Raw genomic sequence first — 27,881 nt, 5'->3', positions numbered from 1 at the left:
CTGATGGCAGGACCAAATACAGTCTAGACTATCCCTGATAGACATTTATCTAACCTACTCTTAAATATCTCCAGAGATAGAGATTCCACAACTTCCCTAGGCAATCTATTCCAGTGTTTAACTACCCTGACAGTTAGGAACTTTTTCCTAATGTCCAACCTAAATCTCCCTTGCTGCAGTTTAAGCCCATTGCTTCTTGTTCTATAACTAGAGGCTAAGGTGAACAAGTTTTATCCTTTCTCCTGATGATACCCTTTTAGATACCTGAAAACTGCTATCATGTCCTCTCTCAGTCTTCTCTTTTCCAAACTAAATAAACCAAATTCTTTCAGCCTTCCTTCATAGGTCATGTTCTCAAGACCTTTAATCATTCCTGTTGCTCTTCTCTGGACCCTCTCCAATTTCTCCACATCTTTCTTGAAATGCGGTGCCCAGAACTGGACACAATACACCAGTTGAGGCCTAACCAGAGCAGAGCAGAGCAGAAGAATGACTTCTAGTGTCTTGTTTACAACATATCTGGAAACTCAGGCTATTGCTAGGTTTTAAAAGAGCAACAGCAAGGATTAAGCACCAAGAATAGCTTTCCTGGGGTCCAGCTTAAATGTTACCAAGCAAAACAAAAAACACCTGGGGTTAGCACAGAGGAATCCACAAGCCATAAAGAAATAAAAAGAAACAACCCTAATCATGTCTTCCTAGACATTTCCTGATCTACTTACATATCTGGGGTTTTGAATGAATAGTTTCTTGATATGATACTGATGATTTTTCACACCTGGCCCCAAGCTTCTTACCGCATAGCTGCTGCCCTCTCTGCCTGTCCAGTCAAAAGAATAAAAGACAGACAGACAAAGGGGGAGTTTTTTTTAATCCATTAAAAAAAGTTCTAGTCTTCCCATTGGCTCTTTTGGCCAGGTGCCCATTCACTTCCTTTTACCTATGCATAGCAGTGAGACTTTTCAACCCTTTACAGGTAAAGCAAGTAGAGAACAGCTGCTAAGAAGGACTTTATAGCTAACTGACTGGCTCAGTGTCCATAAAAGGGGGCTACCCCAGCCCCCCCATTTATCACAAGAGGCATGGCAGGTTTTTAAAGTGGGTATTTGGTTAGACACCTGTAAATATAAGAGACACTGTCTCCAGCTTGAGTTCTGACCTCTGTGACCAAGAGTGTATGTGGGAGGGTAGTATCCATCAGTGATGGATCAATCAATAAACAGATGATAGAATCACAGTCAAGTAGGACTGGAAAGCTACCTCCGGAAGTCATTAAGTCCAGTGTGCTATGGCTTATGAGAAGCCTGAGGGCATGAGAAATGAGACAATAGGTGGCAAGGGAGTCAGATAATTCCATAACCTATTTAATAACCTTTTAACCAGAAATTACTCAGCTCTATGGCACTGATCAATAATGTTTTCAGGTGCAGGCCTCTGCTCCTTGATGGTTGTCCTGGTCTATGTTTTTCTTTATCCTGGTTTTTCCCAGCAGACAGAAAATGGGGGTTCACATGGGAAAATTTTGTCCACAAGGAATGGAACTTGCCCCGCTCTGCCAGGCTTTCTGTGTTCTCACCAGTCCCCACATTTACAGGGACAGGCAAGAACCGATATCTGAACGGTGTTTGTTGGTGTCCAGTTCACAGCAAAAGAAGATGAGAGCGCTCAGCTCCCTGATTCCCCCCACCCTGCCCAGACATCCCTTTCTGTGTTTCTGATATTCTTTTGAAAGCTTGGGATTCATATTTTCACTGCCTATACAGTGTTCTGTTCTCGCTTGTCATGGCTGGGGCGCATCAGCCAGAGAGCAGATGTATCCAAAGATGAATGAGGACCCCAAGCAAGCAGCAACCAGAGAAGGCCACCAGCCCTGCGCTCTCTGAGCCTGATAACTTCAGATGACATCTCTCTTATGGAGGTGCTGCTTTTCTCTGCATGATCCCAATAAGCCCTACCAGGCTTCCTCCCTGTACCCTTACTAGCCACTGCCCTCAGTGCCAACACTTGGGAGTTCCCTGGAAGTAAGGGTTGTTTATTGAGTTCTTTATCTCCACGGTCTCTACATTAAATTGCTGGACCTACGTTGCCAGCTGGATTTTTAGTCCCATCCTCGGACAGCAGCAGAAATTCTGGACTGTGATTGTCAAATGTGAAGTGGGTTCCTTTATCCATAAGGCCCCTTTGAAACTCCCAGCTCTGCTGCATGTTTCCAGTAGTAGCTGAGCGGGGTTTCTTCAGGAACTGAGTGGTCTCTGCATCACAGGCCCATGGGGTCTTGGCGTAGCAATGGGTGACATTGGCTGTGAATTATAGGGTTACAAACTGACGGCAGGCTTTTATTCACTCTGAGTGATGGGGGAGTTCTCAGGGGATTGGCTGGTAACTGCACAGCCGTGGGGGAGGCAGATTGTCAGGGCCAGCTCTAGGTTTTTTGCTGCCCAAAGCAAAAAAACAAAAACAAAACAAATCAAAAACCTCCGAGAGTGCAACTGCCGAAGCAAAAAACAAACAAACAAAGAAAAATCTTCCAGAATACCTTGGAATTGTGCCACCCCAAGCACCTACTTGGTTTGCTGGTGCCTACAGCTGTTCCTGCTAACTATCACGCTGAACTTCACCCTGGAGATCCACAAACCAGCTGTTTGATCTCTCCCCTCAGGTGCCTCACTGCCTTCTGACATTATAAACCATCACGATTACAAGGTATTCCAGTGATGGGACCCTGCATTGGCTGACACGTCTGTGCTAGCCCCTCTGTGCTCTCCTCTTCCCCAGGACCGGCTCTAGGTATCAGAAAAACAGGCACGTGCTTGGGGTGGCACATTTCGAGGGGCAGCATTCCTGCCATCCTCTGTCCAGGAGTTGAGGCTTTTGGGTGTTGCAAGGAAAAGAGCATCGGCCTGTGGGCTCACTCGAGATTCACGGGGTTTACTGTACAATTGCCCTCTAGAAAAGAGAAGCTGGGCACATGGAAAGCTAGAAGGAGCTCAGGTGCTGGGAACAGAGCCCGGGGCTGGACCAGAGAAATGTCTGCAGGGTCTAGTTCTCTTTAAGATCTTGCCATCTCTACTAATGGTACTGACCTCACTTGCTCCGGTGGAACAATTTGTGGGGTAAGGATTGCTCAAGCTAGGAAGGGTTTGCAGGGCCACTCTCAAAATCCCAATGGAGCTGAAATCAAGAACCTCTCCGAGCGCAGACCTCACTGTTTCCAATCAGGTTTGCCTCTTCGGACTCCAATCCATGTAGAGTTTAAACGGAAATTGGTACCGTTTCCAAACTAACCAGTTTGCATCAAACTCAGAAGCCGTCAATTCTGAATTTCGGAGGTGTGCGAGGGGCCAGCACATCTGAAAAGGGGAGAGCACAGAATACAGACATATCAGCCAATGCAGTGTCCCTTCACTGGGATACCTTGTAACCGCAATGGTTTGTAATGCGCTGCCCCAAGCACGTGCTTGTTTTGCTGATACCTAGAGTCCCTCCTGCTGCTATGCACTGAAATGCGGGCTGTATTCAGGACATGAAAGAGTTAATCTGCATATCAGAGTTTTCAGTCCTGAGGCCCCTCCCCTTCGTGCGCCCAAGGCAGGAGAGTTTTGCTTGTGTCGTTGCTGCCCCCATGCGGCAGGCGCGGGAAGTTCCGCAGCTCTGGTTTTTGTACGAGCATCGACAGGTTTAATCTCCGTGTGTGTCTCTCGCACAGTAATAGCGGGCGGTGTCCTCGGGCTTCAGGCCGGTCATTTGCAGATACAGCAGGTTGTTGGAGTTGTCCCTGGAGTTGGTGAATCGGCCTTCAACAGCCGGGGAGTGCCACTTCTTGGATGTATCGGGTCTAATCTCAGCCGTCCAGGGGCGGCTCCAGGCCCCAGCATGCCAAACGCGTGCTTGGGGCAGCAAGCCGTGGGGAGCGCTCTGCTGGCGCCCGGGATGGCAGGCAGGCTGCCTCCGGCGGATTGTCCTGCCTGCTGTGCTTGTGGCGGCAAAATCCCTAGATCCACCCCTGATGATCCCAATAAGTCCTACCAGGCCTCTTCCCTGTACCCTTACTCAGGGGGGCTCCAGGCACCAGCGCAGCCGGTCGCCCTGAGGGCGAGAGTCAGGCTGCCTTCAGTGGAGTCCCTGCGAGAGGTCTGCCAGTGCCATGGCTTTCCCGAAAACGAGGAACCGCAGATCACCCGCAGAAACGCAGCCGAAGGCCGCTGGACTGCAGTGCTTGGGGGGGCAACGAACATAGAGCCGCCCCTGCCCTTACTCCCAGACTTCCTCTCTGTCCCCTTACTAGCTCTCTGCTCTGCGCACCAGCCTTTGGCAGTTCCCTGTAATTAAGGGCTGACGGTTCAAGTCCTTTATCTCGCGGTCACTCTATTAAACTGCTGGGACTATATTGTGGGCTGGATCTTTAGCTCCGCCCTCCGGCAGCTGCAGAAATTCTGGACTGTGATTGTCGAATGTGGGTGGGTTCCTTTATCCATGAGCAGGTTCAGCGCTACTGTTTTTGCCTCCCCAAGAGCGCCTAATTGCTGCTGCAGCAGGTTGGGGCAGCCCATGTGCCCTTAGGGCGGCTGGTGGGTTTCTGCGTGGGCTGAAGACAGAAGCTGCCTCCGAATTGCCGCTGCTGCCGAAATGCCTGTGCCCCCTAACTGCCCCCGCCCTCAGAGGCGGCTTGGGGGCAAAAACACAGGGACTGCCGCTCCTTGCAGATTGCGCCCCAAGCACCTGCTTGGGATGCTGGTGCCTGGAGCCAGACCTGGATCCAAGACAAGCAGGAAGACCCGTCACTAGAGAAATAAGGATTGAGATAGATAGATGGGTGGGGTGGGGGCGGGGTGGATGATGATGGATGAATAGATAGATGGGGGGTATATGGGAACAGATAGAGGGGGTGTATGGATTAGATAGATGGATGGATGATGGGGTGTATGGGAATAGATAGATAGATAGAGGGGGTGTATGGGGATAGATAGATAGATGGGGAGTGTATGGGGATAGATAGATAGATAGAGGGGGTGTATGGGGATAGATAGATAGATAGATAGATGGGGAGTGTATGGGGATAGATAGATAGAGGGGGTGTATGGGGATAGATAGATAGATAGATAGATAGATAGATAGATAGATAGATAGATAGATAGATAGATAGATGGGGAGTGTATGGGGATAGATAGATAGAGATAGATAGGTGGATGGGGATAGAGAGATGGGGGTGTATGGAGATAGACAGACAGATGGGGTGGGGGTGGATGGAGATGGATGGATAGATAGATAGAGGGGGTGTATGGGGATAGATAGATAGATGGCTGTGTATGGGGATAGATAGATAGATAGAGATAGATAGATGGGGGGTGTATGGGGATAGATAGATATTTGGTACAGGAATGTTAAAATGGTGTCAGAGTTTTCAGTCCAGAGGCCCGTTCCCTCTCTTGCGCCCAAGGCAGGAGAGTTTTGCTTGTGTCGTTGCTGCCCCCATGCAGCAGGCGCGGGAAGTTCCGCAGTTCTGGATTTTGTACGAGCATCGACAGTGTTAGTGTCACTGTGTGAAAAGTGTCTGCCACAGTAATAGCGGGCGGTGTCCTCGGTTCTCAGGCCGGTCATTTGCAGGTACAGCTCACTCTTGGAATTGTCCCTGGAGATGGTGAATCGCCCTTGAACAGCTGGGGAATACGACTGGCTTGATCCATCGGGCCTAATCTCAGCCACCCACTTCAGCCCCTTCCCGGGAGCCTGTCGGACCCAATGCATAAGGTAGCTGCTGAAGGTGAAGCCAGAGGCTTTGCAGGAGAGGCGGAGAGAGTCTCCGGGCTTTTTCACATCCCCTCCGGACTCCACCAGCTGCACCTGGGACCGGACACCTAGGAATAAAGGCACGTTACAAGTATTGGTATAAAACAATAAGAATTGTATAGTCTCCTGGCTCTGCCATTTAATCAGGAGAACAGAATGCCTTCCAAAGCTGATACAATTAAAACAATTGTGATCCAAAGTCTCATTTTGCCTGGTTTGGAGGGGAAAGTTCTCAGGGGACTGGCTAGGTAACTACACGGACCCCAAGGGCTGCGGATTGTGTCTCCGGGTGCAGCCTGCTCAAAGAGAGGCACAGATTTAAACAGGGAACTCTCCACCCATATTTGCATATTCCCCTCCTTATAAGGGACACCAACTCCTTTCCTTAAGGCTGTTCATTTCGTACTTCAGGGCTCAGAGAAGAGTCAGATCGTCTCTGCCGCTGTGTCTGTGCAGTGCCCAGCCCCAGGCCGGCGGGGTATAAAGGGAGAAAAAGCAGCTGCCGAGAATCAGCCCAGTTCCCCGGTTATGAAGTCAGCGCCCGATTGTTATCAAATGATCCAGTCATGGGGAAGGGGTCCCCGCCCATAGGAACGTTGGGTCAGTGACTGGGGAGGGGTCGGGTCACAGGGTTGCATTGGGCTGGGACACCCGCTGGAGAATTACGTTTCTTTGGGATGGCCCAGAGTGCAGTGTGTCTGGGAGTCTTTCTCTAGGTGAGGCTGCAGGCAGCTCTGAAGGGAGACAATTATTAGAGTTGGAGATTCATATTGGTGATTACGTTCCCTTCCCTGTTCCCATTCTCACTCATACCACACTACCCATTTGTACCTAGGCTGCAAACCAATTGTGGGTAGGTAAAGTCTCTGTGTTCTGTCTTTGTACAGTGCCTAGCACTCGGGGGCCTTAGTCTGTGACAGGAGGCTTTAGGCGCTAGGACAACAACCACCCTCAACTCCAACACCACCACCACTACTGTGTCAGTTCCCACTCACATTCATACACCTACAGCCATTCACTCACTCATCTTTCCATTCCCATCTCCGGTCTGATTCACATTCTCTTTAATATCCCCTAGCTCATTCTCATACACGCCGATGTTCCCATTAACACTCATATTCCTGTTTCCGTTCCCATTCCTAGTTATACTCATGTCCAGTCAACCCCCCATTCCTTTCCTCTTTCCTACTCACTGTCCCATTCCTGCTCACACTGAAATTCCTGTTCCCATCCCTACTCAGATTCCCAGTCCCATTGCTGGGGTATGAGCCTGGGCATTTGGCGTTGAAGTAATTCTAAGTACTAACAGAATCATGGCACAGTGTTTGAATATGCCCATAATAGTGCTACCAATATGTGCAAAGGTCACACCCAGGAAGCAAAATGGTTAATTAGATAGGATATAACGTAGATAATATTTTTCCTTCAAAGTTCAAGAGACACAGACAAGGCTTTCATTTCGAGGCCAAAAGACCAAAAACAGCAAGACACTTGATCACAGCCTTGGATAGGCCAAGAGACTATTTACACTTGATTTTAGCTCATAGAGAGCCGAGAAGCGAACCAGAACAGCACAAGGGTGGGTTTTTTTAGGGGAGAGGGAGGAAGCTGAGGGGTCAAGAATGTATTAAGGCAGGGGAAGTGGAGCTAGGAGGAGTCTTTATGAACACATTACTGCCTGTAATGAAACATCTACATTCTTATATGGCCTCCTGCGAAATTATCCATGGGAAACAAAGTGAAATTAAAACACTGATTTGGTTCTTTACTCTTCTTTGTACCTAATGGGCTCATAGTAACTTGCAGACCTTGAGCACCACCAGTAGGTACATTCTCGTGCAGTTGTAGAGAAAGGTTTTTGACTGAGATCAAGCTGGTTTACTTTCCTTGTGATGCTGGCACATATGCCAGGTTTTTGCTGAACTGGGAATAGAGCCTGTGATAAATGAAAGGGGTTGGGAAGAGCCCCCTTTCATGGACACCCAGCCAGCCAGTAGCTGTAAAATCCCTCTCAGTAGCTGTTCTCTAATTGTGCTACCTTTAAAGGATAAAAAAAGTCTCACTGCTATGCATAAGTAAAAGGAAGAGCCAATGGGAAGGAGAGAACTTTTAAAAAATTGGAACAAGACTCCCCTTTTGTCTGCCTGTTGTTGTTCTTCAGGGGAGGCAGACAGGGAGCAGTTATGCCATGAGAAGCTTGGGCCAGGTATGAACAATCATCAGTATCATACCTAGAAACTACCAATCTAAAACCCCAGATATGTAAGTAGATCAGGAAATGTCTAGAAAGGCACAATTAGGTTTATCCCTTTTATTTCTTTATGGCTTGTGGCTTCCTCTGTGCTGAAGCTGGGGCTTTTGCCTTGCTTGTAACCTTTAAGCTGGACCTCAAGAAAGCTATTTTTGACGTTTAATCTTTGTAGTTTTTTTTTAATCTAGCAAAAGCCTGAATTTCCAGATACATTTTCTTCTTTTTTTATTAATAAAATTTACCTTTTTAAAGAACAAAACTGGATCTTTGTGTCCTAAGATATTTGTGCACGTGTTGTTTAATTAACTGGTGGCAACAGCTGATTTCCTTTCTTTTCTTTCTCAGCTCGGGGTGGGGGAGACGGCTTGAGGGTACCCACAGGAAGGAATTCCCAAGTCCACCTTCCTGGGTTCTATAAAGTGTTTTGCACTTGGGTGGTGGCAGCATCTACCCACCCAAGGTCAGAGAAAAGCTGTGACCTTGGGAGTTTAATACAAGACTGGAGTGGCCAGAGTTAATTTTTAGGGTCCTTGCAGCCCCCACCTTCTGCACTGGAAGTGCCAGAGTGGACAATCAGCCTTGGCAGAGCCCATGTGTCCTAAGACCAGCTCAATGAACTAGTCACTGCACTGCCAAAAAATAAATGACAGTACTAATGGAGCATCTCAGTGGGACTGTGCTGCTTCCCTGGAGCAGGATGGCTTGTCCCTAAGGAGGGAAGGGCCTGGGACCAGCCAACCCTGATTACACAGGAGCCAAACCTGGGCGAGATGAGGTGATTGCCCTACAAAGAGCAGCAGGGGCTGCAGTGAAGGGGGAATGCTCGGTGCTCATCCGGCAGAAAGTCCTGAGGGGTAGGACAGAGACTGCAGGGCTGTGGAGCGGGCTGCTAAATCAGGAAAGGCTCCAGGCAGGAAGGCCTCAGAGAAACAAGATTAACCTTTGTTCTGTGTGGCCTTTTGGATGGACTTTGGTTCAGGATTTTGATTATTATTTGGAGTTTATATTATAGTAGTAAACTGAGACCAAAAGGAGGGGTATTTTGACTCCAAAGTCCCTGGGTGAAATTTCATCTGCTCAATCCTGGGGAAACTGAGGCAGGCTGCCTGTAGTGTGGCCCTTGGCCACTAGAAATCTCATGCAGTCGTTGGTTTTTTTACACTCTAAGAAAATAACATACTCTAAAATAATGTGAGTTTATTTTTTCTTCAGAATGGCTGGGGTTTTTAAAGCAACCTCAAGGATTCAGATGACAAAATCCCATTGGAACTTCCTTTGAAAATCCCAAGCTATAGTCACTTCCTCACCTAATAACCCCAGAGCTCCCTTTGCTCTTAGTGATGAATTGGCACCAGGGACAATTGTAGAATTTGGCCCAAATGCTATAGTCGTGGACCTAAGAGCCAGGGCTTTAAGCATTGTTTCCGGGCAGGTTCCCCACTCTGCCGCCACTGAATAGCTGGCTTTAAATCCACGTGTGTGTCCCTTTCTGTCTACGCACTTAAAAGGCTAACATTTTATTTTATTTAAAAAATTGAATCCAGGCAGGGAAGGGAACTAATGTTATGAAGTATTGTCTGGTGTTTTGAGTATTAGGTGGAATTTATTTTATATTAATCAACCCAGCCCCCAAAGGAAAGGTAGTTTAACTTAAAAAAAAAAAAAGAAAATAAAAGCTGTGTCCTGGTGCTCATAGAGCTTGAGAAAGTTCAGGGCTGGAGACACTAACTGTTCTTTAGTTTATGGAAACATTAAATGTTTCCTCTTCATGTCACTCAAGGGGAAAACATCTGCTGCCTAGTTAAGTTCTGTTCCCAGATGTGAACATTGTATTCAGGGTCCGCTCTAGGCACCAGCAAAGCAAGCACCTGCTTGGGGCAGTCCATTTGCAGGGGCGGCATGGGAGCTGAGAACCAACAGGGGGCTCTGGGAACTGTAGTTCCTTGGTTAGCTCCCTGCCTATAGAGCCAGCCCTGGAGCAGGGAAAGAACTACATTTCCCAGCATTCCCTTGGCCACTACCAACTAGAACGGAAGGAAGGGAACCTCATGCGGCAGCTGCTGTGTGTGGAGAGTTGCACTGTGGATGACAGGAGACCATATTGTAACATTCAAAAAATAGGACACTGCCACCATCCACTCCCTCCGACTGCCCACCATGACCCCAACCCATCCAACCCCCCCTCCCTGATCACCGCCTCCAGGGACCCCTGCCCCTAACTGCCCCTTGGGACCCCACCTCCTATCTAAGCCTCCCTTCTCCTTGTCCCCAACTTCCCCCTCCTGAGACCCCCCCAACTTCCCCCTAGGACCCCACCCCCTACCTGTCCCCTGACAAACCCCTGGGACTCCCGTGCCTATCCAACCGCTGCCTGTCCCTGACTGCCCCCCCCCGAACCTCTGACCTATCTAACCCCCCCTTCTCCCTGCCCCTGACTGCCCGCTCAAACCTCTGCCCCATCCAACTCCCCCTGCTTCCTGTCTCTTGACTGCCCCCCAATAACCCCCTACCCCTTCAAACCCCCAGCCCCCTTACCGTGCCACTCAGACCAGCATGTCTGGCTCCGCGCAGCTCCAGACACGCTGCTGCATACATGCTTCCGTGCTCCCCCGCGGAGCCCACAGCCTCCCCCCCCCCACACACAGCACCTGCCTTCCAGATTTGAACACCTCAAAATTCAGGAGTGCTCAAGCTCAGTTTGGGCAGCTGTTATTTCATTTCTCCCAGATCAAATATATTGATCCACTGTAACTTGCTGCAGAAAAACTAGGATAAAATTGAACAAGAAATGCTTCCCAGTGGTTATTAGGACTAGAATTGCTATTTTCAACAACCATTCTTTGTTTGTTTAAAAGGAAGACAGTGATACTGCATTGTCAAATTCCCCTTAGAAAGAAAGAGTGGAACAAAAGAATAATAAAGGCACCTCAACTTTTCCTCATTTATGGAGGACAGTCTTATAATATGCATCCAGAGATCCTCCAATCACACCAGCTGAAAATTGTTCCACTTCACTGCAGTTCTGTAACCATATGGGAACCAATCCTGTCTGTGTTCTGTGCATATCCAAAATTCCTGCTGAATGACCCAGCCTGGGAGCGAGTTACCAGTGACCCAGGGCTGCAGCGGAAGGAGGGTACAGGTGGGTGTGGGGAGACCTCACGGCTGGGGCGGCAGGAGGTGTGGGGCGGCACTGTGGGGGGGAATGGGGGTGCCCAGGGCTGGAGTGACAGAGGATGTGCGAGGGGGAGAGCCCAGGGCTGGGGCAGTAGAGGGGTGAGTGTGGGAGCCCAGGGCTGGGACGGGGGGCAGCCAAAATTTTTTTTGCTTCGGGTGGCAAAAAACCTAGAGCTGGTCCTGATTGTATTGCCTTGCAAACTGTGAGTGGCCCAGACCAGCGAACTCCAATGTCAGGTTATTAGAGTGTTAGGTATTTGTCCTAGTTCCAAGGGTGGCTTTTTTTAGAGGAGAGGGAGGAAGTTGAGGGGTCAAGAATGTGACGCAATAATACACGGCGGTGTCCTCCATTCTAAGGCTGCTCATTTGCAAAAGCACCGACTGTTGGCGGTGTCTCTGGAGATGATGAAAGACCCTTTCAAGGAATTAGAGTAGTATGTGCTACCCTGGCCAGCCGCTCTGGTCATCCACTCCTGTCCCTTCCTTGCAGCCTGTCGAATCCAATACTAGGATAACTGCTCATGTTGAACCTGGAGGCTTTGCAGGAGAGGCGAAGAGCGTCTCCGGGCTTTTTCACATCCCCTCCGGACTCCACTAGCTGGACCTGCGACCGGGCACCTGGGAGTAAAGGCATGTTAAAAACGTATTGGCATTACAATTAATAACTCAATATTCTGCAGGGCACCCAGCGGATAACATACCTTCCAGAGCTGCTACAATGAAATCTTAACGTAGCCAAAGCCTCATTTTCCCTGGTCCTGGAGGGGAAAGTTCTCAGGGGACTGGCTGGTAACTGCAGAGACCCAGGGGCTGTGAATTGTATCTCCGGGTGCAGCCTGGGCAGAGAGAGGCACAGATTTAAACAGGAAACTGTGTGTCTATGCAGCGCCGGCCACGGGGTGCTGGGGTCCCCCTGACACTTTCGGACCCCTGGGAGGACAGAACAGAAACTGAGGGTCTGGCTATTGTGGGGTGATGTGCGGAGAGGGGACTCAGCTCTGGAGCCCTGTCCCATACGAAGAGGAGCCATGAGACGTCCATTCAGAGGATCAGTTCTAGGAGGAGTCGTGTCCCAGCCGCTGGAGAGGGTAGATTTCCCATCCCACTGGGAGGGTTTTGGGACGGAAATTCCTTTTCCTTCCTTCCAAGCATTGACCAGCTACATTGAAATTATCCGTGACACTTAGAATGCGATCTTGTATTAACTCCCCTGGTTTTTGTATGTGGGTAAAAGGGTAAATAACTAGTTTCCTCTTCACTTTTTCAAGTAACCATTCATTAGTGTACAGACCTCTGTCACATCTCCCCTAAGTCGTCTCTTTTCTAGATAGATAGATAGATAGATAGCGGGGGTGGATGGGGATGGATAGATAGATAGGGTGGATGGGGATAGACAGATAGATTAGATAGCAGGGATGGATGGGGATGGATAGATAGATAGATAGATAGGGTGGATGGGGATAGATAGGTAGATAGATAGCGGGGGTGGATGGGGATAGATAGATAGATTAGATAGCAGGGGTGGATGGGGATGGATAGATAGATAGATAGGGTGGATGAGGATAGATAGGTAGATAGATAGGGGGGTGGATGGGGATAGATAGATAGGGTGGATGAGGATAGATAGATAGGTAGATAGATTAGATAGCGGGGGTGGATAGGGATAGATAGATAGATAGATAGATAGATAGATAGATAGATAGATAGATAGATAGATAGATAGATGCCTCCATCAATGGTAACATTCTTCAGAGGCATTTGGCACACAGCTTTATGTGGTTCATCACTGTTTATATTTCCTGCCATGGTAGCGTCAGACCAATGACTCCTGCCAGTAATAACGGAATATAGAAAATTAAACGATTTTATACAGTCCCCGGGAAGTTCAATCAAATTTTAACTATTTCATCTTCTCCGTTCTGTAAAAAAAAAAAAATGAACAGAAATCGGTGCCTTTGACTGAACTTTGACTATTGGGGTTAATTCCTGTCTTTTCTTAGCTTTGGCCATTTTAAAAGCCAAACACAGTGAGAATCCACTATTGATTTGGGTGATGGGCTTTATGACTATGGTCTAGACTGTCACACAGTGATTCCGGGCTGTGTCCTCAGGTCCCCAGTTGCTCGTTTGTAAATCCAGCCGGTTCCTGGGATTGTCTCGAGAGAAAATGAATCGCCCTTTCGCTGAATCGGTGTAGTGTGAACTCTTTCCTGAGTGCTCCGCCCTGGACACCCGCTCCGGACGCTGCCCAGGAGCCTGAGGGACCCAGCACTGAAGACTGAAGAGGACACTGAAATCTGAAGTTGAACCCGGAGACTTTACAAGCGAGGCGGAGTCAAAGTGCACCTGCGGGTCCTATGTGCAAACGACCGATTTGTGTCGGTACCTAATAGAAAAATGATGTTTTCCAACCTCCAATGCCCCTTTCAGTCTTGAACCTCAGGCTGTGCTGCGCTGTTTGCTCATTGCTTCCCCCTGGTGGTGGATGGGAGAAGGAGACTCTGCAGCCCCCCCCCCCAACTTTCTCTGACTGACCCCCGGTTTTGTATTATTATTAAAACCAGGAAATGAATATTTTGGAGGAGTTGTTGATTTATTTATTTAACCAGGGATTTTTTTTCTCCTAGGAAAATGCTCCTTGTGCCAGAAAACCCACCATAGGTGGAAAATAATTCAACTAACCAGACAAAGAAGCAGAAAACAAAGCAAAGACACAAAGAAACTTGGGGGGGGGGGGGGTCTAGTGCGAAAAACTGAGTGATCCCAACCCTTCTGCTGGAATTTGTCACTGACAGGGTGACACTGAGCGGAATCCCAGCACGGTGAAGCGAAGAGGGGCCTAGATGGAACCGGAATAACCAGGTTGAGGCTCTATGGCCTGTATTATGCAGGAGCTCAGACTAGTTTCTCCCACTGCTCCGTTCTGGCCTTTATATCTATGGATCTGTGACTCCTAGGCAGGTTGTGTGTGGGCTCAGAATTTGTCCCCTGGAGAGGAAAGAAAGAGGCAGGGACCCAACTAAAAATGTTCTGTGCTTTGTGGGAACGTGTATAAATTCCTTTACCATGTGTAAAAGCAAAGAAGGGGGATAATAATAACAATAAAAGGGTTTGTTGCTGCTCCACCCTTTCCCAGAACTGATCTCATTGTCACTTACAGGCCTTGGGCGCCCCCAACACCAAACTGCTTCTCTGATTACTGCAGGGAGAGGTTTTTGTCTGAGCTCAGCCCGGCTTCCCCTCACTGTGTCTTTCGCGCAGTAATAGCGGGCGGTGTCCTCGGGCTTCAGGCCGCTCATTTGCAGATACAGCTCACTCTTGGGATTATCCCTGGAGATGGTGAATCGGCCTTTCACTGAATCAGGGTAATATGTACTACTCCCACCGGAGTTTATAGCAGCGACCCATTCAAGTCCCTTCCCGGGAGCCTGCCGGACCCAGCTCATAGCGTAGCTGCTGAAGGTGAACCCGGAGGCTTTGCAGGAGAGGCGGAGAGAGTCTCCGGGCTTTTTCACATCCCCTCCGGACTCCACCAGCTGCACCTGGGACCGGACACCTGGGAATAAAGACAGGCCATTAATATCAGTATAAAAACAGCGGTAACACAATATTCTTCTAACTCTGCCAGTTATTCAGAGGAGGAAAATACCTTCCAAAGCTGCTGCAGCGAAAATCACAAGGAGCAAAAATCCCATTTTCCCTGGTGCTGGAGGGGAAAGTTCTCAGGGGACTGGCTGGTCACTGCACAGACCCAGGGGCTGCGGATTGTGTCTCCGGGTGCAGCCTGGGCAGAGGGAGGCACAGATTTAAACAGGAAAGTGTCTCCCTCATTTGCATGTCCCCGCTTTATAAGAGACACACACTCCTGCTGCCAGTGATCTGAGTGACTCGTCCTAGGGCTCCGGGTGCAGGAGTCAGACTGTCCCGTCCTGTATGTCTGTGCAGCGCCAGACACAGGGCGCTGGGATTCTCCTGACACTTTCGGACCCCTGGGAGGAATGACCAGCTCCCTGCAGTGACTGTGTTTCCTCACCCAGGAACTTAGGGGCTATTTATTGTAAAGTGATATGGCGAGGGGAGACTCCGCTCTGGAGCCCCGTCCCATGCGCAAAGGGGCCATGTAACGTCCGGTCCGAGGGGCCCGTGTCTGGCGAGGCTTCAGGCAGCACCGAAGGGAGATTGATATTCACAATTGATATGCATATTCGTGTTCACACTTCTGTTCCCATTCAGACTCCACTTCCCATTCATACGGGGATTCGGTAAAATAAAACGGAGCACAAATCAGTGCCTTTGTGTTGGCTATTGCGGTTGATTGCTGTTTCCCCACCCCCTTAAATTCGGCCATTTTAAGAGCCAAACACGATGTTAACCTGCTGTCGGTTTTGGTGACGGGCTTTGTCACCCTGGTCTAGTCTCTCACACGGTGATACCGGGCGGTGTGTTCCGCTTTCCTGCTGCTCCTCTGTAAATACAGAGGGTTGCCGGGATTGTCTCGGGAGACAAGGAATCGCATTTTCGCTGAATCGGTGTAATGGGAACAATTTCGTGTGTACTGCGCCCTGGAGACCCACTGCAGACGCTTCCCAGGAGCCCGATGGACCCAGCGCTGAAGTGGAACCCGGAGACTTTAGAAGAGGCGAAGTCAAAGGGCACCTGCAAGTTCCATGTACAAACGAGCCGTGTATGTAGGTACAGAGCTGAAAAAAAATTATGTTTTCCAACCCCCAAAGCCCCTCTTCAGTCTCCTCCCCAAGGCTGTGCTGTTTTCTCATTGCTCGCCCTGGTGGGGAATGGAGAAGGGGACTCTGCGCCCACCCTTCTCTCACTGACTCCCCCTTTGTACTATAATTTAAAGCAGAAAATAAATATTGTGGGAGTTATTTCTTCTGTTAATCCAAGATTTTTTTGCTCCTAGGAAAATGCCCCTTGTGCCAGGGGCTCATATAACTTGCCGCCTCTGTGGCTAGACGGGGGAGTGTGGTGCCTTTCTGTTCTCACCTGTGTGCTAGGAAAAGAAGAAACGGTGAGAACAGACATTTCAGTGGCAGCGGTTGACGCTCAGAGGAATTCCAGGGGAGGGAAGTAACCCCATTGCGAAACTATTTATAGCCTGGGAGACCTCCTCGGGGCTGCTCCCATCCCCTGTTCCTGGCAGTCGGGAGCCGGCAGCGCCCTCAGGGGCGGACACGTTGCATGTTACTGCAGGGGGAGGTTTGTGTCTGGCTCAGACTCGCTTCCCCTCACTGTGTCTCTCGCACAGTGATACACGGCGGTGTCCTCCGCTCTCAGGCCGGTCATGTGCAGGGAGAAGCTGGTGCTGTCCTTGGAGGCGGTGAATCGGCCCTGGATGGAGGAGCCGTAGTGCTTGTTCGCCACTCCAGCCCCTTTCCCGGCTCCTGTCTGACTCAGTCCCTCCAGGTGCTGCTCAGAGCGAACCCGCTGGTGGCACATTGCAGCGTATGGGACTCTCCGGGCTTCTTCAGCGCTGGCCCCGACTGGGTCAGAGCCACCTGGGAGCGGGTCCCTGGGGGAGAAGGGGAAGGGGGCAGACTGTAAATAAAGCTCAATCATCGTAGGAAACCGGTCTTTAGGTCCGGGTTCAACAGAACATAACCAGGGAACACGGGGAGACCCAGCCACGCTGGGCACTTTGTACATCAGCAGGGGTGAGCCGACAGAAGTGTCACACACCAACCACATCGATAGCAGCAGCAACAATACCCGCTACCCGACCCCTCCTGGGAATTAATAGGGGATAAATTACCCTCCAAAGCCGCTACAAAGAAAACCAAATTAAGCCAAAGTGTCATTTTCCACGTTGTTGAGGGGAAAGTTTTCAGATTATTGGCAAATAACTGCACAGACCCAGGGGGCTGCGGATTCTGTCTCCGGCTGCAGGCTGGGCAGAGAGTGGGACAGATTTAAACAGGAACCTGTCACTCCTATTTGCATATCCCGCTCCTTAAGAGAGACGAGCTTCCTAAGAGCCCCGTCTGAAAATCCAGGTTTGGACATTCTGGAAGGCAGAGGCAGACGTCGGTGGTCGTACACCATTCCCCAGGCCAGTCCCTTGCAGTCGAAGCAGAACCCAGCTTCTCCGCCCGAAGAGCAGAGCGCAGCTGCGCCTTCTTCCCTGCGCCGCGGGCTGAGCTGGGCTCCCCAACGCCCCTGGGGCTCTCAGCGGGGGCAGAGGCAGGCAGCCTTCCCCAGAGCTGCCCAGAGGGGAGGGCCAGGCCTCGAGCTCCGCAGGGGACCCCAAGAGAACGGGCCCTGCCCCAGCCCCAGCCCGCGCCCGACCCCGCCTCCGACCTCACCGGGAGCCTCAGCGCATCCAGGATCGTTCCTGAACAGCGCAGCGCCCTGGCTCCAGGGGCCTGAGCTCGTCGCCTGGTCAGGGGGCGGGGCTGGGAGCTCAGGCTGAGGGGCGGGGGTCAGATGGGGGCAGGGTCAGGCTGTTTGGGAGGCACAGCCTTCCCTACCCTAAAGCTCGTTCAGCAGTTTGAGGCTTGCAGAAGAGCCAAGCTGTTAGCTTTTCCATTAGGGCTCCCATCCCTTTTGCTAATGCCAAATTATAGTCTAGATTTAATTTCAGTGCCATAGGGAGAGTCATGTCAGGGGAGGGTAGCTTCATTTAAAATTAGCCACTGGGGGAGGGATCACATGAGAAGATCAATATCTTACACCACCTACCTCCTTCCCGACCCTACCAAGGGAGTCCCCCCCCCCCCGCATTCCCTGAGGCTTCAGAGGGGTTAATTCAGTGGTTCTCAAACTTTTGTCCTGTTTACCTCTTTCACATAGCAAACCTCTGAGTGTGACCCCCCCTTATAAATTGAAAACACTTTTAAATAGATTTAACACTATTATAAATGTTGGAGGCAAAGAGGGGTTTGAGGTGGAGGCTAACAGCTTGCAGCCCCCAATAATAACCTTGTGACCCCCTGAGGGGTCCCAGCTCCCAGTTTGAGAACCCCTGGGGTAATTGAATTTTAGCACCCTGTGTCCATTCACATGCATGTGCTATTTTGAGCATTTCAGTTTTCACAACATAGGCTCATCCCAGATTCTGGAACACGCTCAAATGCTCAGTTCGTGGAGTATGTACATAAGCTGTACTAAAGACAAACCCACAGTAACCGTTTCCAGTTCGTGAGGGACCCCATGGAGCCAGTCTCTAGGAAACAGATAAATGCATGGAAGTTAAGTGCATTAATGGCTATTAGCCAGGATGGGTAAGGAATGGTGTCCCTAGCCTGTGTTTGTCAGAGAGTGGAGATGGATGACAGGACAGAGATCATTATATCATTACCTATTAGGTTCACTCCCTCTCAGGCACTTGACATTGGCCATTATCGGTGTCACGGAGTCACTGGGCAATGCTCTGGAGCAGCTCCTCACAAAAGCAAGTCAGGACTTTGGGGAGCCTCCTCTCCCTTGGAGCCGACTTGTTCAGGGCAAGAAGCTTACATGTCTTCACCTCCTGGGTCTCTCCTTGGAGCATTCAGCATCCTCTGCCCCTCAGTGCACTTTCCACAGTGAGCCCACCCCAGCGGGGTCCTAGGGAAGCCACAGGGTCCTGCACCCCCACTTTGCAGTCAGACGTGACTCTTAGCCAGCCAGTAAAACAGAGGTTTATTCGATGACAGGAACAGGGTCTAAAACAGAGCTTGTAGATACAGTGAATGGGACCCCACGGCCGGGTCCATTCTGGGAGGCAGTGAGCCAGACCCCCACGTCTGCACTTCACTCCTCCACCCCATCCAGCTCCAGACTAACAACCCCCCTCCAGCTCCTCCTTTCTGCTCAGCTTCTTTCCTGGGCCAGGAGGTCACCTGATTCCTCTGTCTCCAACACCTTCAGCTGGCACCTTTGCAGGGGAGGGGCCCAGGCCATCAGTTGCTAGGAGACAGAGTGTCAGGCATTTAGGGGCACTGGCCCTTTGCTATGCAGCAATCACACACCCTTACCCACCACCTAGATATTAAGAACTGCATAGGGGACACTGAGGCACCAACACAGTATTCACAGAAAACATTAAGAACATTCCCAGTTCGTCACAATTGGTAGACAGGATACTGGGCTGGATGGACCTTTGGTTTGACCCAGTATGGCCATTCTTATGTTCAGTATCAGAGGGGTAGTCATGTTAGTCTGGATCTGTAAAAGCAACAAAGAATCCTGTGGCACCTTATAGACAAACAAATGTTTTGGAGTATGAGCTTTCTTGGGTGAATACCCATTTCGTCAGATGCATGTACTGGAAATTTCCAGGAGCAGGTATATATATGCAGGCAAGCTAGAGATGATGAGGTAGTTCAATCAGGGAGGATGAGGCCCTGTTCTAGCAGTTGAGGTGTGAAAACCAAGGGAGGAGAAACTGGTTCTGTAATTGGCAAGCCATTCACAGTCTTTGTTTAACCCTGAGCTGATGGTGTCAAATTTGCAGATGAACTGAAGCTCAGCAGTTTCTCTTTGAAGTCTGGACCTGAAGTTTTTTTGCTGCAGGATGGCCACTTTAAGGTCTGCAATAGTGTGGCCAGGGAGGTTGAAGTGCTCTCCTACAGGTCTTTGTATATTGCCATTCCTGATATCTGATTTGTGTCCGTTTATCCTTTTCCGTAGCGACTGTCCAGTTTGGCCGATGTACATAGCAGAGGGGCATTGCTGGCATATGATGGCGTATATTACATTGGTGGATGTGCAGGTGAATGAACCGGTGATGGTGTGGCTGATCTGGTTAGGTCCTGTGATGGTGTCGCTGGTGTAGATATGTGGGCAGAGCTGGCATCGAGGTTTGTTGCATGGATTTATTCCTGAGCTAGAGTTACTATGGTGCGGTGTGCAGTTACTGGTGAGTATAGGTTTCAGGTTGGCAGGTTGCCTGTGGGCGAGGACTGACCTACCCCCAAGGCCTGTGAAAGTGTGGGATCATTGTCCAGGATGGATTGTGGATCCCTGATGATGCGTTGGAGAGGTTTTAGCTGGGGACTGTATGTGATGGCCAGTGGAGTCCTCTTGGTTTCTTTCTTGGGTTTGTCTTGCAGTAGGAGGCTTCTGGGTACATGTCTGGCTCTGTTGATCTGTTTCCTTATTTCCTCATGCGGGTATTGTAGTTTTGAGAATGCCTGGTGGAGATTTTGTAGGTGTTGGTCTCTGTCTGAGGGGTTAGAGCAGATGCTGTTGTACCTCAGTGCTTGGCTGTAGACAATGGATCGTGTGATGTGCCCAGGATGGAAGCTGGAGGCATGAAGGTAGGCATAGCGGTCGGTAGGTTTGCGGTATAGGGTGGTGGTAATGTGACCATCACTTATTTGCACCGTGGTGTCTAGGAAGTGGACCTCCCGTGTAGATTGGTCCAGGCTGAGGTTGATGGTGGGGTGGATGCTGTTGAAATCATGGTGGAATTTTTCCAGAGTCTCCTTCCCATGAAAAATTCCACCACGATTTCAACAGCTGGACACTAGGAAGTTTAGACTTGAAATTAGATGATGATTTCTAACGATTAGAGGAGTGAAGTTCTGGAACAGCCTTCCAAGGGGAGTAGTGGGGGCAAAAGACATATCTGGCTTTAAGACTAAGCTTGATAAGTTTATGGAAGGGATGGTATGATGGGATAGCTTAATTTTGGCAATTAATCTTTGATTATCAGCGGATAAGTATGCCCAGTGGTCGGTGATGGGATGTGGGATGGGATGGGATCTGAATTACTGCAGAGAATTCTTTCCTGAGTGCTGGCTAGTGAGTCTTGCCCACATGCTCAGGGTTTAGCTGATCACCATATTTGGGGTCGGGAAGGAATTTTCCTCCACGGCAGATTGGCAGAGGCCCTGGAGGTTTTTTGCCTTCCTCTGCAGCATGGGCATGGGTCACTTGCTGGTGGATTCTCTGCAGCTTGAGGTCTTCAAACCACAATTTGAAGACTTTAATAACTCGGACATAGGTTAGGGGTTTGTTATAGAAGTGGATGGGTAGGGTTCTGTGGTCTGCTTTGTGCAGGAGGTCAGACTAGACAATCACATTGGTCCCTTCTGACCCTAAAGTCTATGAGTCTAAGTGCAGCCAAGGGCTTAGGACTTGTCTGGCGCTTTACAGTTCTGCAACTTTCTCACTCAGGGGTGTGTGAAAAAACACCTCCCTGGTGCAGCAAGTTTCAGTGCTGTCAAGCGCCAGTATAGACAGTGCACCAGCTGTCGTTTAGCTAGATACAATTGAAAGTGACTCTTCACAAAATATTACTTATGAGAACATAATTGATGATTTTGTAAAGAAAAAGTGTAGAAAAAATGCTATCTGGGTTTTTTTCCCATATTGAATACATTTCTCCAGAGGAAGTTAAATTTTATTTTTCCATTCATGCATCTATACTATTTATTTTTACACATTTTTCACTTTAGCATAATGCAAACACAAGCTTTCATCTAGACCAGAAGTTCTCAAACTGGGGTCCGAGAACTCCATTCAGGTGGACCAAGGAAAGATTATTATAATATATTTTTCTTTTTATAAAGCACTCATATCCAAAGCACTTTACAATAGTTAGCTAAAGGTACAAACAATATTTGGAAAGATCATTAAATGTTCCTCTGAGACACACAGCACTTTTCAAGAGGTCCGTGAAAAAAGTTAGACTACAAAAACAATCAAGGTTCTTCATTTTACTTTCACTTACTTCCAATTACTTATAATTTAGGAGGAGGATGAAAGAAAAAAGAATGAAAAATGAGTGGCAGGGGAGATAAGAGAGAATGTTATTTTTCTTGTCTGGGTCCCATGCAGGGAGCAAAAATGAAGCTGAGCACAGGGCCCCGGAAACAAAATCTGCCACTCAGTAGGAATCAGTGTGAGGATGGCCTAGCCGTCCTTGCTAGAGCCGGATGCTCTGGCAGGTCACCCATATGGACTCCAAAGTAAAATGAGCAGCCTAGGGCTGCAGCCATCAGCCAAAGACCCCAGCCCTGGTCGCTCTGACCCCGGTGACCCCTAGCCTGCACCCAGGGCCGACTCTAGCTTTTTTGCTGCCCCAAGCAAAACAAAAAAATTGCCCCCCCTTTTAGCTTTTGCATATGTTTGCACAGCCCCTGATTTGTGTTGTTTTCCATTCTGCTCAGCAATGGCTGCTGATGGCTCTGTAACCTCATTCCAAGGGCATCTCTTGGATTCAATAGAAAGATGGGGCATGTATTCATTACTTGATTTATTGGGGTAACTTGTCTTGTTAAAGGGGAATCTCTCTTGCATTTGCTCTTCTTTCAGCGCAGAACTTCACTTCCTACGCAGACTGGAAGTGAGATCAGAGAGTTTCACTCCTTAAAGTCTAAAAACCACCAGTGTTTGTTTCCCGGCTGCTCCCTCCTTTCAGTAAAAGGCTCCTGGTGTCTTTCTCTTTCACCTTAATTGGAAGGAATGTCCCCTGAGCCCCCGTCCCGCTTTCCCATCACCACCCTCCTTCCAGAGACCTGCTTCTGTAATGCCACCCCCTGAGAGAGCTCAAGAGAGTCATTGCCCTGGGGATGAAGGGGGAGCGTGTGTTACGGTATAGAGGAGGGGGGGAGATGTTGGTACTTTAGGTGTCTCTATGAGATGCGAATGGTTCTGGGGGTTCAGAACCCCCAGCCTAGTGCCTTTCATTCTCTCCCGGGGAACAGATACTACTGTGAAAGGCAGACTTGTTGGAACTAGCAGTCTGGGGTGGGGGTGGGGGTGGGGGGTCCTACCACAACCCCTATCTTGAAGTAGTTTCCATCATATCCAGGGTTACCGTTTGGTTCAATGGATTTCAGCACCCCCACTATACACATTGTTCCAGCACCCCTGTTAAAGGGGATACTTATCAATTCCTAAATGTATAGATGGAGCCTCTTCCTATGAAAGACTCAGATTTTCAAAGGAACCTAAGGGAGTTAGACCTCTTAATCCCACTGCACAAATAGCTGTCCTGTGTTCACTAGAGTGTGTAACTGTTTGAATAAAAGGTTCAGATCATCAGCTGCTGTAAATAGGGGTAGCTGTACTGATTCCAGTGGATCTGTGATCATTGATTCCAGCTGTGGATCTACTCGCACCGTGTATGTCTTTCTTAAAGCCACACCAACCAAAGCTTCATGAAATCAGAGGCAAAATTTTGATTGGTTCCGAAGAGCTGTGTATCAGCCCCATCATCACCCACTTCGGTTCTCCGGGGTGACAGCCACTGTCCTGTGACTCTGAGATAGTCATGGCCGGGAGGAGGGTGAACGTTCCCCTGCTACCACGGGGGAGGGTGGCTCTGATAACAGGAGTCCCAGCTGCGCAGGGGTTATGGGGGAATCCGATGGTCTCTGCCCTGCAGGCCGTAGCGCGGCTGGGTGCAACAAAGGGTGACACTGCCAGGGAACTACAGCAGGAACCTCCCCCCACACACACACACCACTTTGTTTTGAACGAAGTTCGCTCTCCTGCCTGTGCCACAGGCGGTCTGATTTGTGCAACTGCTGCCCCCGTGCGGCGGACGGGAGAAGGGACAATCTGCAGCCTGGGTTTGTGTGTTAGCAGCAAATATCTGGTTGCACTGTGCGTCTAGCAGTGTAACGCCGAACCGTGTCCTGGAGTCTCAGGCCGGTCATCTGCAGACACAGCAGGTTATTGGGATTGTCCCTGGAGACGGTGAATCGGCCTTTCACTCAGTCGGAGTACTTTCAGTACTGCCATCCTTGCTAATTTCTGAGACCCACTACATCTCTTCCCAGGTGTCTGACGGCCCCAGTCCATCCAGTAATCGCTGAAGGCGAACCCGGAGGCTTTGCAGGAGAGGCGGAGAGAGTCTCCGGGCTTTTTCACATCCCCTCCGGACTTCATTAGCTGGATCTGCGACCGGGAACCTGGGAATAAAGTCACACTTAGAAATCAACTGGAGAGCAACACGCCTTCTGCCTCTGACATGAGTTTATATAGAGAGAACTACCTCCCGAAGCCGCTACAAGGAAAGCGAAATGTTTGAATTTGGTCTGTCTAAGAGCTAACAGGGCGTGAGCTCTTTCTACACATGGGGATCTCTCCCTGGGACACGTGTCCCCCTCAGACAGTGAGTTCAGGTCAGCAATGGTGTGTGTATTAAATTTTCGAAACCGCTTAGGGCAATTGTATGCCGAAATTCATTTTTAATAATTAGAGATTGTTCATTTAACATTCTGAAAGTGTTTGAAATTCTCAGCCAATTACAAGCACAGGACAGCGCCTTCTTAGGAATGAAGGAATGTGTCAAGAAGAGAAATGAGAACTCTTCTATTGTGGTTTTGGTTCGTAAAAGAGCCGAATGGGAGTTAGGAACCCAAATGTCGCAATCGTGCAGGATTGGGCGTTTTAATCTTCTCTGCCCCTATCCTGTGTTCGGTAGAGATTTATTGTCGTTCCAGCACAATCACCATATGCACTGCAGAGTCCTAGATACGTGTCTAGTTACTAAGGGCTTTATTCAAGCCAGCGGAGTGAAATGCGAGTCTATCGGCTGATACGAATGTGTGTGAATCACATGAGTTAGTGACGTTCTATCTGCTGCCTTCATTAGACCGAATTGTCTAAGAATATCCCTTCTCCCCTTCTTTTCGGTATCATACCCACTGTATTCTCTACCAGGAGCCCTTGGAAGAAATGCCGCAGGCTCATATTCTGGACATTGTCCGCCCGGTGGACGTTTCTATTTGGCAATTCTTTGCAAAAGGGGATTTTTTGGCACTTACCTTAGATTTCTGATCCTTGGGGCCAGCTGAGTTATTGTTAATTACTGTACCCTGCTGTCATTCTGAGCCACTCAGAGACCCCTGTCCCACTTCCTCCCTTTCCTTGTGCAATTTCCTGTTCTTTGCTTCCTTGGTGTTAGTACAGCATCCGATCTGAACACCATCTGTTATTATTTTGTTACTATTATTATTAGCATCAACGTCTCCATCCTCCTCAGCAGCTCGATTCAAAAAGGTTCTCCGGAAAACTTTCCAGGTCAACTTCATTTTTCCATTTAGTCCCCTGTTATCTCTTTCTGCATTTCTCTTTCCCATCCCGTGGGGAAGGACTGGGTTTGTTTGTGTGTTTCCCCGAAAAGCCCTTGGAAGAGCCAGAATATTTCATTTTGCTGGATAAGGGCTGCTAGCACTTCTGTAAATGTTGATGCGTGTCCCTGGGCTCATGATCCTCCTGTTGGTGGCATCACCTTGGTGCAAATATACATAAGAAGTTCGCTCAGATTCCTCACCCGCCTCCCCTTTGCATGGGGTGTTATGGCAAGGGGGAGAGGAGAATCTCAGCTCTTACAGTTCAAACTGTGAAAATTAAGTGGCCAGAATCCGCTTCCCCTTTTTGTGCCAGCCCCTGCTCTGCTCTGTGTCACTGTGTGTCTAGCGCAGTAATAGGTGGCGGTGTCTGCAGCTGTCAGCGAGCGGAGCTGCAGGGAGAACTGGTTCTTGGCGGTGTCTTGTGTGATGGTCGTTCGACTCTGCAGAGCGCTGGCGTAGTTCGTGTACCACTGACTCGAGCTGTAGTAAATGCGTCCCACCCATTCCAGCCCTTTCCCCGCGGGCTGCCGGATCCAGTCCCAGGTGGCACTGGTGCTAGAAACCGAGTCTCCGGAGATGGTACAAGTGAGTGTCAGGGACTCCCCGGGTTTCACCGCTCCCGGGCCCGTTTCCCGCAGCTGCACTTGGGAGAGGACACCTGGGAAGGAAACATAGAAATGAATCAGTGAGCCAGGCCCCTACCCCCTGGGAGCGGGAACATGTGAAAATAAAACACCCCGAGACCGAACCTAAGGGAGTGAGGCACCGAACTGCTACTAAATTTCATTAGGATTCGTGCCCCTAATTCCCTTAGGCTCATTTGAACAGAGCCTATTCTGCAGTCACTGCATCAAGGAACCCTCCTGACCCCCAATAGCCACGTACCTAAAGGGGCCACCAGCATGAACAGGAAAATCCGTAGCAGGTTCATCTTAAGTGAAGGTGCAAACTGTCCCCAGCAGCCAGGCCCGGGCAGTTCTGTGTCTGGAGGGAGTCTGAGGCTTCTCCAATCATGGGTTTGTATTTAAAAGGAACCCTCCGGGGCGGGGATTTGCATGCGAGTTTCACAAGGTGACTATAAGCGATGACAGGGTGTGAGCTCTGGCAACACATGAGGATCTCTGCCTGGGATGCGTGTGCCCCTAAGACAGTGAGTTCAGCTCAGAAAATTGTGAAGCCTCCTAAGGTGTATGGTGGACGCCCCAACTCAATGTAAATAAATAGCATTTGGTCATTTAACACTCTTAAAGGTGTGAGAGATTCTCAGCCACATATAAGTGCAGGACAGCGCCTTCTTGGCAACAGAGGGATGTTTGGGAAAGGGAAATGCAGCCTCCTCTCTTGTGGTTTTGACTGGGATTTCAATAGGGCCCAAGGAAATTGGGAAATTGAGGGTTTAATTCCTTTACAGTATCTCTGATATCCTGTCCCGTGCTCGGTAGAGATTAACTATAGTATTGGGGAAAGCATTGCATGTCCTGTACAGGCATAGCTACGATTCTAGTTAATTACGGCATTATTGAAATCAATCCAGTTCAGTGGAAGTCTTTGGGCTGATCAGGGCCGGTTCTACTGTTTTTGCGCCGCAAGCAGCGTGCCGAATTGACGCAACCAGTGCACTTAATGTGGCTCCCGCGTTTCCCAGGCGGTGGCAATTCGGAGGCAGCTTCTGTCTTCACCCAGAAGACAGAAGCTGCGCCCCTGACGACAGTGGAACATAGAAACTGCCGCCCAATTGCCGCCCCCGCGAAAACGCGGGTACAGCCCTATGGGCACAGGGACTGCCCCCGCCGTCCACCCGCAATTCAGCGGGCTGCTTGGGGGCAAAAACACAGGGACTACTGCCCTTTGCAGATTGCTGCCCCAAGCACCGGCTTGGGATGCTGGTGCCTGGAGCTGGCCCTGCGCACAGTAATACACGGCGGTGTCCTCCGCTTCCAGGCCGGTCATGTGTAGGTAGAAATTGGAGCTGTTCTTGGAGGCTGTGAATCGCCCCTGGATTGCCGGGGAGTAGCTGTTGCTGGACGATGAATAATAATAAATCAGCCACTCCAGCCCCTTTCCTGGAGCCTGTCGGACCCAGTCCATATCATAGCTGCTGAGATCAAAGCCGCTCACGGTACAAGTCAGTTTGGTGGATTCTCCGGGTTTCTTAATCCCCGGGCTGGACTGGGTGAGAACCAGCTGTGCTCGGGCCCCTGGAGACAAACAAAGCGGGTTGTTACAAGAAATGTTTAAAAGGATCAGTGACATTAAATAGTTACAATCGAGGGAAGAAGACAAACAGCTCTGTAGATATTGGTTTAATAAATCCCTAGCGTGACTCCATTGGCCTTCCCACGCAGGATGTTGTAGAGGGGATTTTTTTCTAAAGCACTCACTGATAGAGAAGAGCAGAGACCAGAACCCTCAGCCAAAGAACGGGACTACGTGAAAACAGAACAAGAAGTATCCCCTGACACTAGTCTTTGGACATGACCTACAGGCAATCTGAAAGCGATGCTTCCTTACTGTGTGTTCTTGGCAATTTGGCCAACTCTAACCCCACAGCTGTTTCCAACACGCACCTCCTTCCCAAGACAGGAGTTTCGAAAAAGAAAGCTGGAACCATTTGGGAGCCTTTGAAAATCCCACACTAA

The 27,881-nt window shown here is 49.5% G+C and overlaps 2 gene segments (V, D, J or C); both read right to left on the bottom strand.

Annotated features, from left to right (window-relative positions):
• Nucleotides 1-3,678: 3,678 nt before the first annotated feature.
• LOC127031707 (Ig heavy chain V region 3-like) lies at nt 3,679-14,987 on the bottom strand. The segment is given in 3 exon segments: nt 3,679-3,794; nt 5,616-5,855; nt 14,865-14,987. Coding segments are annotated over 3 exon segments (402 nt in total).
• A 7,621-nt stretch (nt 14,988-22,608) lies between these two features.
• Nucleotides 22,609-26,223, bottom strand: LOC127031706 (immunoglobulin heavy variable 4-61-like). The segment is given in 3 exon segments: nt 22,609-22,722; nt 25,578-25,900; nt 26,128-26,223. Coding segments are annotated over 3 exon segments (483 nt in total).
• Nucleotides 26,224-27,881: the final 1,658 nt, after the last annotated feature.

The sequence above is a fragment of the Gopherus flavomarginatus genome, chromosome 11 (genome assembly GCF_025201925.1).
Source record: "Gopherus flavomarginatus isolate rGopFla2 chromosome 11, rGopFla2.mat.asm, whole genome shotgun sequence".
Classification (NCBI taxonomy): Eukaryota; Metazoa; Chordata; order Testudines; family Testudinidae; genus Gopherus; species Gopherus flavomarginatus.
Note: the sequence above shows the minus strand (reverse complement) of the source record. Positions and strands in the feature narration are given on the sequence as shown.